This window comes from Branchiostoma floridae, chromosome 10 (assembly GCF_000003815.2).
Source record: "Branchiostoma floridae strain S238N-H82 chromosome 10, Bfl_VNyyK, whole genome shotgun sequence".
In the NCBI taxonomy this organism is placed as follows: Eukaryota; Metazoa; Chordata; class Leptocardii; order Amphioxiformes; family Branchiostomatidae; genus Branchiostoma; species Branchiostoma floridae.
Window position 1 is genome coordinate 19528879 of NC_049988.1, and position 15702 is coordinate 19544580.

Sequence of the window (15702 nt, forward strand, 5' to 3'; positions counted from 1 at the left end):
CCCACAGCAAGATCTGCTTGGAGATTATGCTCTGGGACATTTTACCAAAATGATTACCTTCCAATGGTACTCATTTTGTCAGCTGGAGCTATCAATAGTTGAGATAAGGTGAAATCTTTTCCACCCCTTTTGGTGCATAGAGGTAGTGCACATCTCCAATTTTATATCCCTTGGGCCACACAGGTCCATTTTCTCATAACTGCTGATTGCTAATAATCATCCACTGGAAATTGAAGCTGGTAGATATAACCGAACTCCTCCTGATAATAGACTATGTATATTTTGCGATAAGAGTTTCATGTATGTAGAAAACGAAGTACACTTTGTCCTAGAGTGTTCGCTGTACAAAGATCTGCGAAATGCATTCGCTAATGCTACACATATAAATAAAAATTATGCGCACCTGACGAAGGAAAATCTGTTCAAATACCTTATGTCATCATCTAACTACGATATACTGGAAAAACTCTGTAAGCTCGTCCACGCATGTTTTAAGAAGAGAGAAGAAGCATGTAAACTGTAATATATAATGTATAGCTTTCCGATTACTTACTATGTACCAAACTGACTGCATTTAGCCCCAATGGGGCATGAATATGCAATAAACTTCATTGTCATTGTCATTGTCATTGTCATTGTCAATAATTATAAGCAGAGAAGCCATTTGTAAGTCTTTGGTATGACTTGATCAAGGAATCAAACCAGCAACTGACTGCACATGCAGAGCTAACCCCACAAGCCAATTGGCCAGTGGAGCCACAGGAACAAGTTGCACAATGAATTTCTGCAAATATATTCTGTTTTGTGAATTTTTACAGCAATATGCCAAGTTACCAGAGTTCCTGTACCACATCGGGTTGGCGGATGAGTCCCAGAGACTGAGGATTGGCGTGTTTGTGGACATCTTCGGGGCTCAGATCGTGGAGGAAGACTTCGTAGGAGCATTTAAGGTGTGATCTCTCTCTCACTCACTCAAATTCTTAAACATGTACCATGACAGAAATTAATACTGTCTTTCTAACACTTAGATGTCAAGAATATGATGTATACTAGTATGCTTTTAGATACATAGACCTAAGAAAATATTTGGGTACACCCTGTGCACCCACAGAAAATAATTGGGTGCACAGCTCCAATTTTGGGTGCACCTAGGTGCACATGCACCCAGTATTTTGAGCCCTGCTCACTCACACCCAAAAACCCACCCATAAAACCCACTCACTCGCTCACTCACTCACTCACTCACTACTTAGCTGTAGTGTGTAAACTAGTAACAGTAAAATTGTCCTTTAAGGGAGGTGACAGACGGACATCGAAATGTTGACTCTTGATTGTCTAGCATATGGATCCTGGTTGTGAAGAAAGAACCTTTATACCTAATCATGTCTGTTGTTGTTGTTTTTTGTTGTTGTTGTTATTGCAGACATTTGAGACGATGCTGCTTGGAAACATGTCATACTTTTACAACATCACAGGCAGCAATGATCACTACAACTACCTCAGGAGTGAGGTAAGGGCTACGTAGTGTTCGTTATGGAGAGATTACACCTTAAGAACTTATAGCTCTCTATACCTCACCTCACCTCACCTATCCCTTGATCTCTGTGTGGGTCGTTGGGGCACCATGACTTCGTCCACTATTCTTCTCCACCTGTCTCTATCCTCCGCCGCTCTTATGGCTTCTGCTAAGGCTTGCGAACATGGGTTTTAACGCAGACTGAAGGTAGACAGAAGGTGGACTTACTGCTGGCAAAACGGGAGTTAGTCCCAGAATAAGTCCACCCCATGTTACCATGTCTGAGAGCTGTTGGTGTTAGCTTTGGTGGGCTATTATCCGCACTGAGTCCTTCACACTGATTAAGAGAGTAAGTCCATCTTTAGTCCCTATTATGTCCTGCTCATTAATCACCTGAGTGCTGGGAGAAGGGCAGCACATGTGTAAGATGGGCCCTTCTGTTCTTTATCTCTGGGGCTCATCATGGGATGACATCAATTTGTCATGCATTTTAGCTCAACTTACAGGAAGGTCCTGCAGAAGAAAACTATAGACTGTAACTTAGTGTGAGCTGAGTTAACATGGGCTGCTTCATCAAGTTGATCATAGTCTACAAATCAAACATTGCTACTTACATGACAATTGTTACAGAAAGGCCAATAGAGAAATACCATGACCAGTAGCTGTGAGTGTCCTGGGGTTACAGACCACCTTTGCTTGTTTAATGATTACAGGCAAGACAGATGAGTTTTTAATAGCTGACTAAAAATGTACTGCTGAGGGAGGTCACAGAGAAGGAGAGCCCCTGCAATTGCTGGCTTTATTACATCTTCAAAAGTGTTCTTCTACAGGGTACCTTGATATACAGATGCAAGTGCACTGTAATTGGATCAAGTTTCAGTTTTTCAAATATGATCAGCTATGATGAAAATCAAACCCCTGAACAACATTAACACTAACAGGCACAATCCAATCCTGGTGATTTCCTCCTTTTAAAAGAATACATAACACTGCCAGCCAGGCACATAAGATAAGGGTAGAGACAGTGGTAGACTGTAGGTATCATTTGGAGTCAGCATTAATTTGGTGTGACCACTCCCACTGTATGCTGCCCAGGGACCCTGGAGTATCATGTTTACATGTGCCTACAATTTCCTTCAGTTCTGTGGAAAAGTCTCATACCTCCAGATTCTTGCAATTGGCTTATTTATATTTCATCATTTAAATATACTGTGGATTGGGAATGAAGCAACCTGTCTTCCATACTCATGTTCATCTTTGATAAACCTGATAGCAGTCTGAGTGTGAACTGACCTTTCAGTGACCTAGAAGCTTCATGACCTCATGACCCCTCTCTCAAGTTAGAGCCCTTCTCTTCACTGAACTGGACCATGTCTTTCTAATTAAGCACAACTCATGAGGGAATGACTGCCCCAGGTTCTGGTCAATGCTCCCTTGTCTGTTTCTTAGGGTGGAGAAAGCCACAAATTCTTTAGTTTGTTTCATTTGGGCAACTTGGTATGGAGTGGCCAGGTCACATGACCTATCAGGGTTCTGCTGGCCTGATCCATCATGTGACCTGGCCACTCTACTAGTTTGGTAGTGTTGACACTGTTGGTAATACTTGAGGGCTGTCATTACTGTGGCAAATGAACACTATTATTTCTAGGGGATTACTGGCATATGTGCAGAGTTGTATTTCCAGTTATAACTGTGGACAAAGCCTGTAAACTCTTTAAGGTACCACTCCAAAAAAGAATGGATGTGACAGCCCAATTCTGGATCATATATTAAGCATAATAGATGCACCCCTCAAAATGTAACTAAGGGACAATCCAACCTTGGTAACAAGATGATGTTTGGTCTTCTTCAACCAGAGAACTGAGAGGAGCAAAAAAGGGGCTATTATATAACACACTGAACCATCAATAACAGTGTAAACAGACTGTGAGTCTTGTGGCTATCTCAATTACATGGTACATCTGGCATTACTAATCCAGAAACAACTTCAGAAGCACACAGGGGCCTCTACTGGGCAGGGCAGCTGGGTGACAGATCCAGCCTGTCCACAGTAAGTCCATGGGACGGGCAGTTGATCATGGTTATTAAGCCACCCTTCCTGATTAAGTCCATTTTCAGACCATTTGACTTACTGTGGGTGAAAAGAGGACCATGGTCCATGATAAGTTGTTCATAAGTCCCATGTTCGCTAGGGCGAGTGTCCATTCTTTTACGTTGTCTTCCCATCGTTTCCTCTGTCTTCCTCTCTTTCGACTTCCTGGTACTGTCCCTTGTAGTATTGTCTTTGTTAACCCCGACGACCTTGCCGCATGACCAAACCATCTCAGTTTACGCTTTTTCACTGTTGTCAAGAGGTTGTCATGTGGTCCTATGGCTTGTACTACTTTGCTGCAGATTTCCTCGTTGGTGATACGGTCTAAGTACAAAAATCATCATCCACTGGCTTCTGCATCTGTAGTTGTTGGAACATTCTGCAACTATTCAGTTTTTCTTCAGCCTCTTTCTGTATCTTGCTTAGCACATTTATACAAAATGTCTTCCTTTATGTACCAAATGCATTTGCTGGAGCCTAAATACTGAGAACCTTAAATCTTTCTGCACAGATATGTAATGTGGTATAAAGGAATGCAGGGCTTGAAATAATTTTTGATTCATAAATTGTAATAGATAGTTTTTGATTCCTAAAATGTCAACCCCAGCTTGTCAAGATGACTAGCCAGCACTAGTATTTAAGGAGTAGACTTTTGCATGATGCCAGTAAGTAACACTTTTGCACATGTGTGTCTCCTATGTTTCTACCATGTACTTGCAATTAGCCTGCAGGCATGAATTTGCAAATGAGTCTTGTTTTTATCTGTTGCCTTAGGAACCAGCATTAAAGGGCTACTACATGGACTACCTGTCCCTACCTGAGGTGAGGAAAGCTATCCATGTGGGGAACCTGACCTTCCATAACGGGTCAGATGTGCAGAGGTATCTGCTGGCACCTGACTTCCTGAAGTCTGTGAAGCCCTGGGTGGCTACCATTATGGAGAGTTACAAGGTCTGCAAAATATGCTATAACCTTACACAAAGTGTAGTGCTTTAACCCACAAGCTTTTGATCAGACGTCTGAACTGTCTCAAGTTCAAATGACCCACAGCCTATGTCACATGACCTGAACAAAAGTGGGTCAAACCCAAACTTTATGTCGCATGACCTGAACAAAAGTGGGTCAAACCCAAACTTTATGTCGCATGACCTGAACAAAAGTGGGTCAAACCCAAACTTAAGGTGACCGTCTGAGTCCGTCCATAACTCATGACAAAGGCTACGGGTCATTTGAACTTGAGATACACCCGAGAAAGATCAAAAGCTTGTTGGAATAAATGATATGGAATAGCATGTAATGTAATCTTTATCATATCATTTACCATTACAGATAAACTTTTAATTCAACAAAAATGATTTGTGGTATATTGTAGTGCACAGTTGGAGCACTTAGATACAGAGCAGCAACTCAATGGCACCGGTTGGCTCAAAAGTGCCTGCGATTCTGATCAGCAAATTTTTGATACTGCAATTATGCAAGGTCTGGAAAACATGTCGGACTCCACAGATTTCCTCCTTTTTCAAATGCTCTTTTTACAACTATTAAATGTTAGTCTTACAGACTGCCAGTTTCAGCTATCATGATTTCGAGTTGTTTTGTTATTAGCATTGCATGGAAAACTGCTGTGTTTATGTACTTTAACATGTACTTAATACCATGATGTTACTGATTTCTTGAGAAATTAGGCTTTGTCCTGTAAATAATTTGATCAGGTAGGTTCTTTTGAACACAACCGGGGTAGTACCCATTCTAACTATGATGATGGTGTCTGACAGACATCGAAACGTTGTGAGTACTACCCTGGTTGTGTTTGAAATATTACTATCAGGCTATTTTGTTAACTAAGTATTTTTTAGGTGTTAATCTACAATGGTCAGCTGGACATCATAGTCGGAGCTCCACTGACAGAGAATTTCCTCTGGAGCCTTCCATGGTCCAGACTGGAGCAGTATCAGACGGCTGACAGGACGGTGTGGAAAATTAACCCTTCGGACACCGAGGTGGCCGGGTTCGTCAAGCAGGTGGACAATTTTTACCAGGTGATGAGATGTTTTTACTTTATTAAGATCCACATTTAGCTTAAAATGGACTAAAGTGTAAAATTTAGACAGTATAGAACATTGTAGTACCAGAAGGCTGACAGGACTGTGTGGAGGGTTAACCCTTCAGACACCGAGGTGGCCGGCTTCGTCAAACAGGTGGACAACTTTTACCAGGTAAGATGTTGAAAAGGACTGAAGTGTAAAATTTAGACAGTATAGAACATTGTAGTACCAGAAGGCTGACAGGATGATGTGGAGGGTTAACCCTTCAGACACCGAGGTGGCCGGCTTCGTCAAGCAGGTGGAAAATTTCTACCAGGTGAGACTTTTAAAAGGGAATGAAAATACTAAAGTGCAAAGTTTAGACATTACCAACATTACACAGAATATTGTGAAAAGTTAACCCTTCAGACACCGAGGTGGTCGGCTTCGTCAAGCAGGTGGAGAATTTCTACTAGGTAAGATGTTGAACGATATAGAACATTGTGAGACTTTAAACTGTAATGAAATACTGTAAACATTTAAGTGGAAAAATTAGACAACAATAAACATTGTGGCATTTAAGTTATGAAGATTAACTCTTAGGTGTCGGGCTTTGTCAAGCAGGTGGAAAATTTCTACAAGGTGAGACTTTTCAGCATTTAAGTGGAAAAATTAGGCAATAATAGACATTGCTGAAAGTTATGATGATGAATAATCAACCCTGAAGACACTTACATGTATCTTACCTTAGCCTTAAATCCTCCTACGGCATCAGCACCTGTCGGTTGCAGCATTCTTGTTCCCAAGTGATGTTTGCTCTTTTCAGGTCTTCACTGAACTTAAGACACTAAAGTGTAGAATTTAGACATTAGAACATTGTGGAAAGTTATTAACCCTTCAGACAGCAAGATAGCTGGGTTGTCTGACAGGTGGACAACTTCTACCAGGTGAGATTTCAAAATAAGAAATATGTAGGCACTGATTCAGAAGTGACTCATTTGTCACCTGAAAGATACTCAACTGTATGTCTGAAACTGTATGGATGATATTGCATGAATTTATCATAACTAAAGATTCCCCATAATGATAATAATAATGTATTTTTTTTTCATTTTCAGGTGATCGTGAAAGGTGCAGGCCACATTCTACCATTCGACCAACCAGAGCGGGCCTACGATATGATTGACAGATTTGTGTCAGGCAGAGGTTTCCAATGACAGACTAGGAAGGGAAACTGGACCAATCAGAGCTGGCCTTTGATATGATTGACAGATTTGTCACTTAATTAACTAGCACAGCATTAGAATGGAGGAAATCTGCAGCCAATCAGAACACAGCTTTCATGTGATTGACAGATTGATGCATAAAGAATTTCTAGTTTCCTCGACCAGCAAAATTGTAAGGAAGGCAGATACTTAAAAGGAATTTGCTGTATGGATTTATCAAAATGTATATAGAATATCGTTGATAAGTTGTATGCAATGTTTTTGTAATTTAAAGAATATAAATATGGCAATCGTTTGAGTTGTATGCAATGTTTTTGTAATTTATAGAATATAAATCGTTTGATCCGTCTCCAAAATGTGATATATATCAAATTTCTAATTTTTGTTGTCAGGTTAAAATTTTAAGAAACAGATCTTCAGAATACTTGTCATCATCATACTTGTATGTTTCAAATATAGTCCCTTTCCTTATACCTGGAACGAAGTGACTTTTTAAGTCTCTCACACTTATCATTCTTATCCTGAGCTCCTATTGGATGGATTTTCACAAGAAGAATCCTTTGCTCCTATTGGACTGATTTCCATGGCAATAAAGAATTCTGAGCTCCTATTGGACTGATTTTCATGGTGATAAGGGATCCTGGGCTCCTATTGGTCTATATCATATGCACGTCATAGACAGTCTAAAAATACCACTGCAACCTCAGATGCCACGGTCATTGAATATTGAAGTTTCAAGGAGACCGTGGCATCTGAGGTTGCAGTGGTATTTTTAGACTGTCTATGACGTGCTCTCCTTGAAACTTCAATATTCCTCAAACGTCCTTTGTAAAGTACAATGACTACAAAGACAAGGCAAATATGTTCAGGAATATTCTCCAAGCAGAGATTGTTTTTGACATGTTTCATGCGTTTTTGTTGCGCTTTCTGCTTTGTCCCGGGCTCTAGTCATGAAGAAAACTTGACAAAGACGCCTAAAACATTTCGAAAAAACAGCTGAAACATAAGATGAAAGGATAAAATTTCGGATCATCTTATTTCCTCTGGACATAACATTATAGATGATAACAAAGTTCTTTATTCTCGAATCACGACCACGCGTTTTTCAGCAGCTAGCCGATTACGTTTCGATGCCCGTCTGGCATCAAGTTTGGCAGGCATCATTTCCTCTAGACAGACCATACACATCGATTGGATTTTGGGTAACCTTCATTTCATAAGGCCACACTGACTTATTTCTATGGATGGCATCCGCGCGTATTGATCTTCGCCTGTTATCCACAAAAAAGTGGCCACATGTCACCAAAAAGCATCCGTGGTCAATCAGAATATTATGCTTACCAGAGGATCTGCGCTCCTAAGTAAGAGGGCACATGGTCAGGGGCCACAGTGCCCTTCATATCTCTTTAAAGTAGAATGCCAATAAAGCATGTTATTGTTTACTAATATATATATCCGACTCTGAATGATAAAGTTCTCTCACATCTGCCATATTTCTTTATTTTTGTTTTCTTTAAACAAGGTTGTTTATTGTTTATTCGAAAGATCTCCATTAGTGGGTACAATTCAGACAATGCATCACTAGTCTTCCTGGAGTCATAAGACAAACAGTTTACATAAAACAACATTAACACATGTACAGTACATTGAGACTATTTACACATTAACATCACTTAAACTTAAAGATACACTTTTCCAGGCATGCCCTGTACATTATGTATTTAAAAAAATGTAAGCATCAAGTGCATGCATTCCGATGTCAAGAAAGATTGATCTGATATGACTACTTATATATACACGTTATCACAGGCTTGACCGCCCACATTAGGAGCAAGGCCCCAAATCCGTGATGCTATTAGCCGCTCTATTATGATCCGTTATGACAACCGCGGTCTAATTTTAGCGGCTCGGCGGCGGCCTCGTGACCGTTGCTGGGTATCGGGCATGTGGAGGTCACCGTTAGCCTCGTCATCCATAGAGCTCAGAGATAGGAACTTCCCATCCGCGAAAATTGATAAAGGCTTACTTACCACGAGCCGTGGTTTAAGGCCAGGCGCAAATCAAATGATATTTACGCGTTGGTGTGTTAAATGAACCTGAAACATCGTGGTGACTTTCATGATGAGACAACTTGACTGACCCGTTGGTGTTTTGGATGAACTCGAAACATCGTGCCGACTTTATTTCCTCGGATGAGACAACTTGAGTGACAATATTGTGACAACGTTTCTGTGTGACGTAACCAGTGCCGTTGAGTCAAGTGGTTTTTACACGTTCATGTGTTGGGATATCTGTGCAGACCAGATGCTTTTGTAAATTTTCCTGGATATAGTTCGACAGATATCATTTTAAAGAAGGATCTGTCGTCCTCTGTCCGAGTTACCAGGATTTGTTCTGACCCGGTCAGTGGAAATACTACATCGTTCTCGTGTACGTAGCAGAACAAAAAAACCGCCCACACAAGCAACTAAGGTCTACTAAGTGACACAAGTAAGTCTCCTAACATCTATTCCCACTTCCCCGATTTTTGTCGGATTTATTGTCTTTTCACCATTTTCCAATATCTCCACCCGTAGTCCTAGAGTACTAGTATTCTTATACCAAACCGTATCGTCATGTCGCACACTTGACAATTTCTTTGAATATAATTTTATTTTCGTGATCTGTCATCTGACAGTTTCTACCATTCTAACGAAAGATAAGCATTTGTATTCATATACTGTATCAACTGACGGCCATACATAGACACATGATACAAAACTGTTATACACATGTATAACGCTTTGTATAAAACAATGCAATCTGTGTTCTGAACAAACTACACTTTCATTGCAGTCCCATGGCAAGGTAGGTCGTTTAAATCTTATCGTTTCTCTATTTGCTCAAATCCCCCCCCCCCTTAATGCTAATCAAACATCAAAATTAACAATCGAAAAGCAGTTTAGCATTATTTCATCTAATCATTTTCTTAACGCTGATCTATATGATTTATACAGTTACGAAGTACACAGTTACGTTTAATGTAAAACTTGGTTAAGTAAGTACTGTCATTTTGTTTTTTTAAATCTAATGTAGAAATCACAAAGAAGGCAAGGGCATCGAAAACATTAACCTCATGGTAACTACTATATTTCGTGCAAACGTACGACCCATCGGCGTCGCCCGAACTAAATTAATCCAAACTTAGCTCCGTATCAGCACCATTGATGATAATCATCGCTTTTATTTCACGTTAATGGCGGTTGTGACGCACTACTAGCGTGAGAGGCTGACAGGAATATATATCTGTATCAACGCTAGTGTCGTCTTGGATACATTTATCTTGATTGTTTGTCGTCGACTCGACAGCAACATGCTTGTATGTCCGTATGAGAGAGAGAGAGGCACTACATGGAGTAACCTGTTTTGGGCATGGTGGCGTGTGAAAAGGTGAATAGGGGAAATTACCTTAAATCGGGGCAAGTATGGAAATAAGGGGAAGGTTTATCATGTCACTGTGACCGTACGGGAGAGCTAGGCACAACGTGAAGTTACTTTTGGCGGATATGTTGAATTTCAAAAATTGCCGCAAGACTGAAAAGGGCCGTGTGAAAATGTGTATAGAGAAAAAAACCTTTAAATCAAAACAAGAAACAGAAGAAAAACTAGAAAGGCAACATTTTTGAAAAAATGCAGGATGTGGGCGAAGGGAAAAGAAAGGAAAAATCGCAAGAAAAGAAACAACTAGAATGACAACATTTTCGCGAAAATGCAGCAAGTCTTTCCCGTGGCCTTTTTTGAAGTTTAAGTCAAACTATCTTACACACAATAGTAATTGCCATTAGGTGCCCCGTATTCTCGGTTCACCCCTATTCTCGGCCTTTACCTGACGTCACGGGTTGTGCTGTGTAGCAATTATAAAGCTGAAATTCATGATCAGGTTCAGGTCCGGTACCGTACCGTAGCCTCCATTCCAAATTTGACTTAACGCCGCAGGCGACAGACATCGACGATACAGTATTTGGCTGCCGGTATGGTCCGAGGCGTTGACGAGCCCCCCTCCCCACATGGACCGTCCGACCGTTTAAACGCCGTCTTTTGAGGGCAATTAAAAAATAAATAAAAAGGCGTGTAAACTGAACGATGCTCTGTTTGCAAGATAAAATTGTTGTAAATATCAAAAAAGAAAAAAAAAAGGACAACTAAAAGAAAGTTGTTCCCGCCCGGAATCGAACCAGGGTTGACCTAGCGAAAAAAGCGCAACCGTAACTGGTGCTTTAGCCATTCGGCCAAGCTTGCCGTAACGTTATTGCCGGCATTTTAACAGGTACATGTATACAAATGCAATGCGTAGCTTGAACACGTCCGTTCACTGTTTAATTTGCAAGATTCCAAGGTCCCATTTTCTTAAGCTAATGTTTTTCTGTGCAAATTTATCAATCTTGTTCATTCCGTGGCGGGCAACTTCTTCCTTGAGCGCCTGTTTGGTCGAATGCATGGCCGATTTACTGCCGCGTCTCAGCTGCTATTATAAAACTGGATGCCGAATGACATTTTGTGTTCTCTGCGTTGATAGGTCCAGCTCTGACGTACACCCGAGACAGTCTGAATTTAGGCCAATCAAAAAGCTTGGAACGCGGAGTATTTGCTAACAGCTTCCATTTTTCTGAGTTTTGATTGGCTATTATCAAAATGGATGCCGATTGTGTCCTGCGCGTTGATAGGTTCACCTCTGACGTACAACCGAGAAAGTGCGACTTTAGGCCAATCAAAAAGCTTGAAACATGGAGTACATGGAGGCTTCCATTTGTTTCTGATTTCCGGTGAAATACTTGTAAGAAAACTATATGTGTGGCTTCGCCCACATAAATATTCATCATGTCACTGTGACCGTATGAGAGAGCTAGGCACAACTGTGAGTTTATTTTGGTGGATCTGTTGAATTTCAAAAATTGGAGCAAGACTGAAAAGGGACGTGTGAAAAGTTGAATAGAGAAAACGACCTTTAGTAAATCAGAACAAGAACACAAGAAAAGAAAATATTTATCATGTCACTGTGACCGTATGAGAGAGCTAGGCACATCTTGAAGTTACTTTTGGTGGATATGTTGAACTTCAAAAATTAGGGCAACACTCAAATGGGGTGTGTGAAAAGTTGAATAGAGAAAAGAATCTTTGAATCAAAACAGGCTCGAAATATATTTATCATGTTACTATGTATGAGAGAGCTAGACACAACATAAAAATTCCTTTTGGGGGGAATTTTGCTGTTGCATTGGATTTCTGGGGAAGCCAGAAAAGAGGACTGTGAACTGTTTAATGTAAAGGACATGCTCTATATTAAAGTTAAGACAAGAATGGAAGGAAAGAAAAGATAAATTTTACGTTCAAGATTGCTCCAGTGCAGAAAAACATTTTTTTTAAATTTTATTCATGCTACAACTTCTTGGAGAATATATCCACAACAAGAGAAGTCAGCCTGGAGTTGAGACTTTATTTTTGTACGGTTTGGACTTCGCGGGTAACCTTGGGAATCCCCATGTCTATTTTAGAGCCCAAAACAACAGCTGAGCATCTGTGCCTGTACTTTAAACAAGACATTGACCTAGATCCTAGGCGACTTGTCACGGACACAGGCCTACTCATCAGTACCCGGTATGTGATGAATTTGACTTGGAACCGCAATACAAAACCAAAGCTCTGTGTGAAACATTAGCAAGGTTACCCACAAGATCAATGCCAAGCGTTTCCAACGTCTGTTAATATCATTGTGTGTGTGTGTGTGTTTGTGTGTCTGTCTGTCTCTGTCTCTTTGTGTGCCCGCGCGCGTGTGTGTTTGTGTGTCTCTCTCTGTCTCTCTGTGTACGCGTCTGTGTGTGTGTGTGTTTGTCTGCCTCTGCCTCCGTGTGTGCGCGTCTGTGTGTGTATGTGTGCGCGTGTGTGTGTGTGTTTGTGTTTCCTGATATTCGAGGTCAGCATAACCCTACAATATTTGGACGGATTGCACTGATACTTGGATTTTGGTATTTGGATAGGCGTTGGGAACACGGAGGTCAATTTCTATTTGGGGCCCCTGGTGTGTGACTTTGGTACTGCAGCATGAACTTGCGGATTTTGTATCTTTCGCTTGGACATGCCATGGCTATAAATTTTGTGGTGTGGGTTGGTTCCCTAGCAGCTTGCCTTGGAACTGCAGGGCCGTTTCTGTAAGAAAATATTTCAAGGAAGATAATTAAGAAAATAAACGACAAATTTCCATGATGTTGGTTATACACGTAGTATAGACAAAAAATGTTACAAGTGGAGATGCACATTTGCATGGTTTGTGAGGATAATGTGTAATCATATAGTGTTTTCAATAATCATAGTACTTTTCATCAGAGATATGAGGTCTCCGAACGAGTTGTACAAACATCAATATTACATTTTTACAAATAACACAAATCAAGGAAAATAATTGATGATAAACTGTATTAACCATCAATCTTAACTAAGGTACATCGATTTATGATTTCAGGTAAAAGATTGCGAAAAACATCATTAAAATGTCAAAAATTAAGATATGAAGAGTGTCAGAAAAAATCTGTTTACGGGTCTGGGTTGATTATGACGATCTATTTATAACAATGGTTTTAAAATCTAACCATTCTGTTATGCAATGTACAATAAATCATGTTATACTAGTAGATAGAAAATTAACAAATAGATATTACGATGTCCACGCGTTCCTAGTATAGACAGGATATTGTTGACATTACGTCATAGTCATTCCCCTGACGTAAGATGGGCGGAAATAGCATTGAAATTGAAAGGGACATGCCAGATTTGAACTTGATATTTGACCTACAAAATCAAGGTCATAATGGCGGGCCCAGGGGGAAACTTAAGGTCAGTACATTCTATTTCTCTCTCTGAAACTATTAAACTGATTATGTTCACTAACTAAGACAATGGTTCCAAACCAATCCTCTTTTTTTTCTAGTGGACAGTGACTTATTCTCATTCTGCATGTGGACCACATAGAAATTTTTATGGTGGCTTAGATTATTTACCATTTGTATAAACTAACCATGTCCATAGCGGATATCGTAGCCTGTCGATAATGAGTTTTAATATAAGTGGTCACAAAAACATATATATGCATGTTTGCCTTCATCCTCCTACGCACGGTCCCCAACGGCTAGCTAACTTGGGAGTTTTGACACGACTGTGGTCCCTCTGCGTAGGAGAATAGTTGACTATAGTTTTATATTGTATCGGATTTACATCCCCATCTACTTCAACTAATGGAGCAGCCCACGCAGAAATATTTTCTTTTTTTTTGCTCTAAAAAGATTTTAAAAACAAAACATCACCGGACCGGCATGTGATTACGTACTAACAGACAGGTAAAGAAAAAAAATCGATACAGTAATGGTGCCGTGATACGTGTGATCCAGGTGCGTACGTGGTTTACGTGGTTTACGTTTTTCACGCTTGTAATCTGCTTAGCACATAGCCGTATCGTATAACATTAATGTTTATAACGTTTGTTCTAGTTTTACCATACATAAAGTTAATGGTTCTAATATAGAATAGTTATACTTAATGGTAGGTTACGTGAGCTACGTTTATCTTGTCTGTGGCTTGCGAAATTCCTACCACCCTTTTTATGAAGACGGCGAATCTTTTGTATACACGCAGTGCACGTCTAACCTGTCTGCCACTTTACGATATATGTACGTAACACAGCCTGGGTACCATCATATATCTACCGGAACTCCTTCACTCGCTGCACTAAAATATATAAATCTCAGGGTAACGATTACAATGAGCCCCGGTAGAAATACGATCATGGTACCCAGGCTACATCATAACATCGGCCATGGCAAAAAAACTGCGCGAATTCTACATTGCTTCCAACAAGATCCGATAACCCAGTCAGCATTTTTGCTACATATTTTATTCCTTCTTGGTGTAGAGGTAATGTTAAAAAAATTGTGAAACGGATAAATCACTGTCTTCTTCTTAAGGCAACGTGTACATTTCCCTGAGGCACCTTTTACAGAAATCTCAAAGCAGATGTTTGGTAGAAAGATCGTATTCTCTTACTTTCCAAATGTATCTGTGTACTGTGTCCAGAAAGTCAACCAAAATGAAAGAAGGAAGGAAGGATAGAAATAGAAAAGAGAGAAAGGAGATGAATATTGAGTGATAAAGGAATGAAGGAAAGAGGGAATGGGAAGAAAAGAAGTGAGGACGGCAGGAAGGAAGAAATAGTACGCTACGACGTCCATCCCAACATCTGCTTGGATTTTGCCGGTACAGTTTTGTACAGTGTTATAAAGGACCGGACATTGTTGCCAGTGGAAAAACACCAGCGACACCTGACACCATGTTTACGCCATCTTGTTTTTCCTTGACATTGTGCAGCCCGGAGCTTTTGTTGCACCAAAGTGCTGAAGGCTGTCATTTTAAGGGTTATTTAAGGTGGTGTGGTTAGAGTTATTCTAACTTTAGAGGGACGCCTCGGTACAATTCAAACACATGCACATGTTGAGTGCGTTTGAAAATGTTGCTCTAGTGTGGACAAACAAACAAAGGAAGGTTGAAATTGCGCTATATGACTTCCCTCAGTAGGTGTCAATGAACTCCACTGAAAGACCGATCGAATGTTTGCTGATTACGTTTAATTGCAATCTATTGGGGGTCGACCAGAAAGTGTGTTAGGGAGATAGCTTCTATAACTACTTGTTCGTACCAATACCTGTCACAATGCAAGGAAAATGTTTCAATTGGAGGTAAAAACATGACATGTTTCAAAGCAATTGCTTGTGCCTAAAGATCCCGTGTCCTCATCCCACCCCTTGTAATGTTTCGCGCTCG

The 15702-nt window shown here is 40.3% G+C and overlaps 1 protein-coding gene across 2 annotated transcripts in view; it reads left to right on the forward strand.

Moving 5' to 3' along the window:
- Positions 1-7474, forward strand: part of LOC118424484 (probable serine carboxypeptidase CPVL) — a 15740-nt gene extending 8266 nt beyond the window's left edge. For both annotated transcript variants that reach the window (XM_035833058.1, XM_035833057.1), the window contains exons 9-13: positions 819-950; positions 1424-1510; positions 4383-4559; positions 5465-5647; positions 6751-7474. In XM_035833058.1, the coding sequence (XP_035688951.1) occupies positions 819-950; positions 1424-1510; positions 4383-4559; positions 5465-5647; positions 6751-6849 (678 nt within the window). In that variant the 3' untranslated portion in view covers positions 6850-7474. The remainder of the gene's footprint in view (positions 1-818; positions 951-1423; positions 1511-4382; positions 4560-5464; positions 5648-6750) is intronic.
- Positions 7475-15702: the final 8228 nt, after the last annotated feature.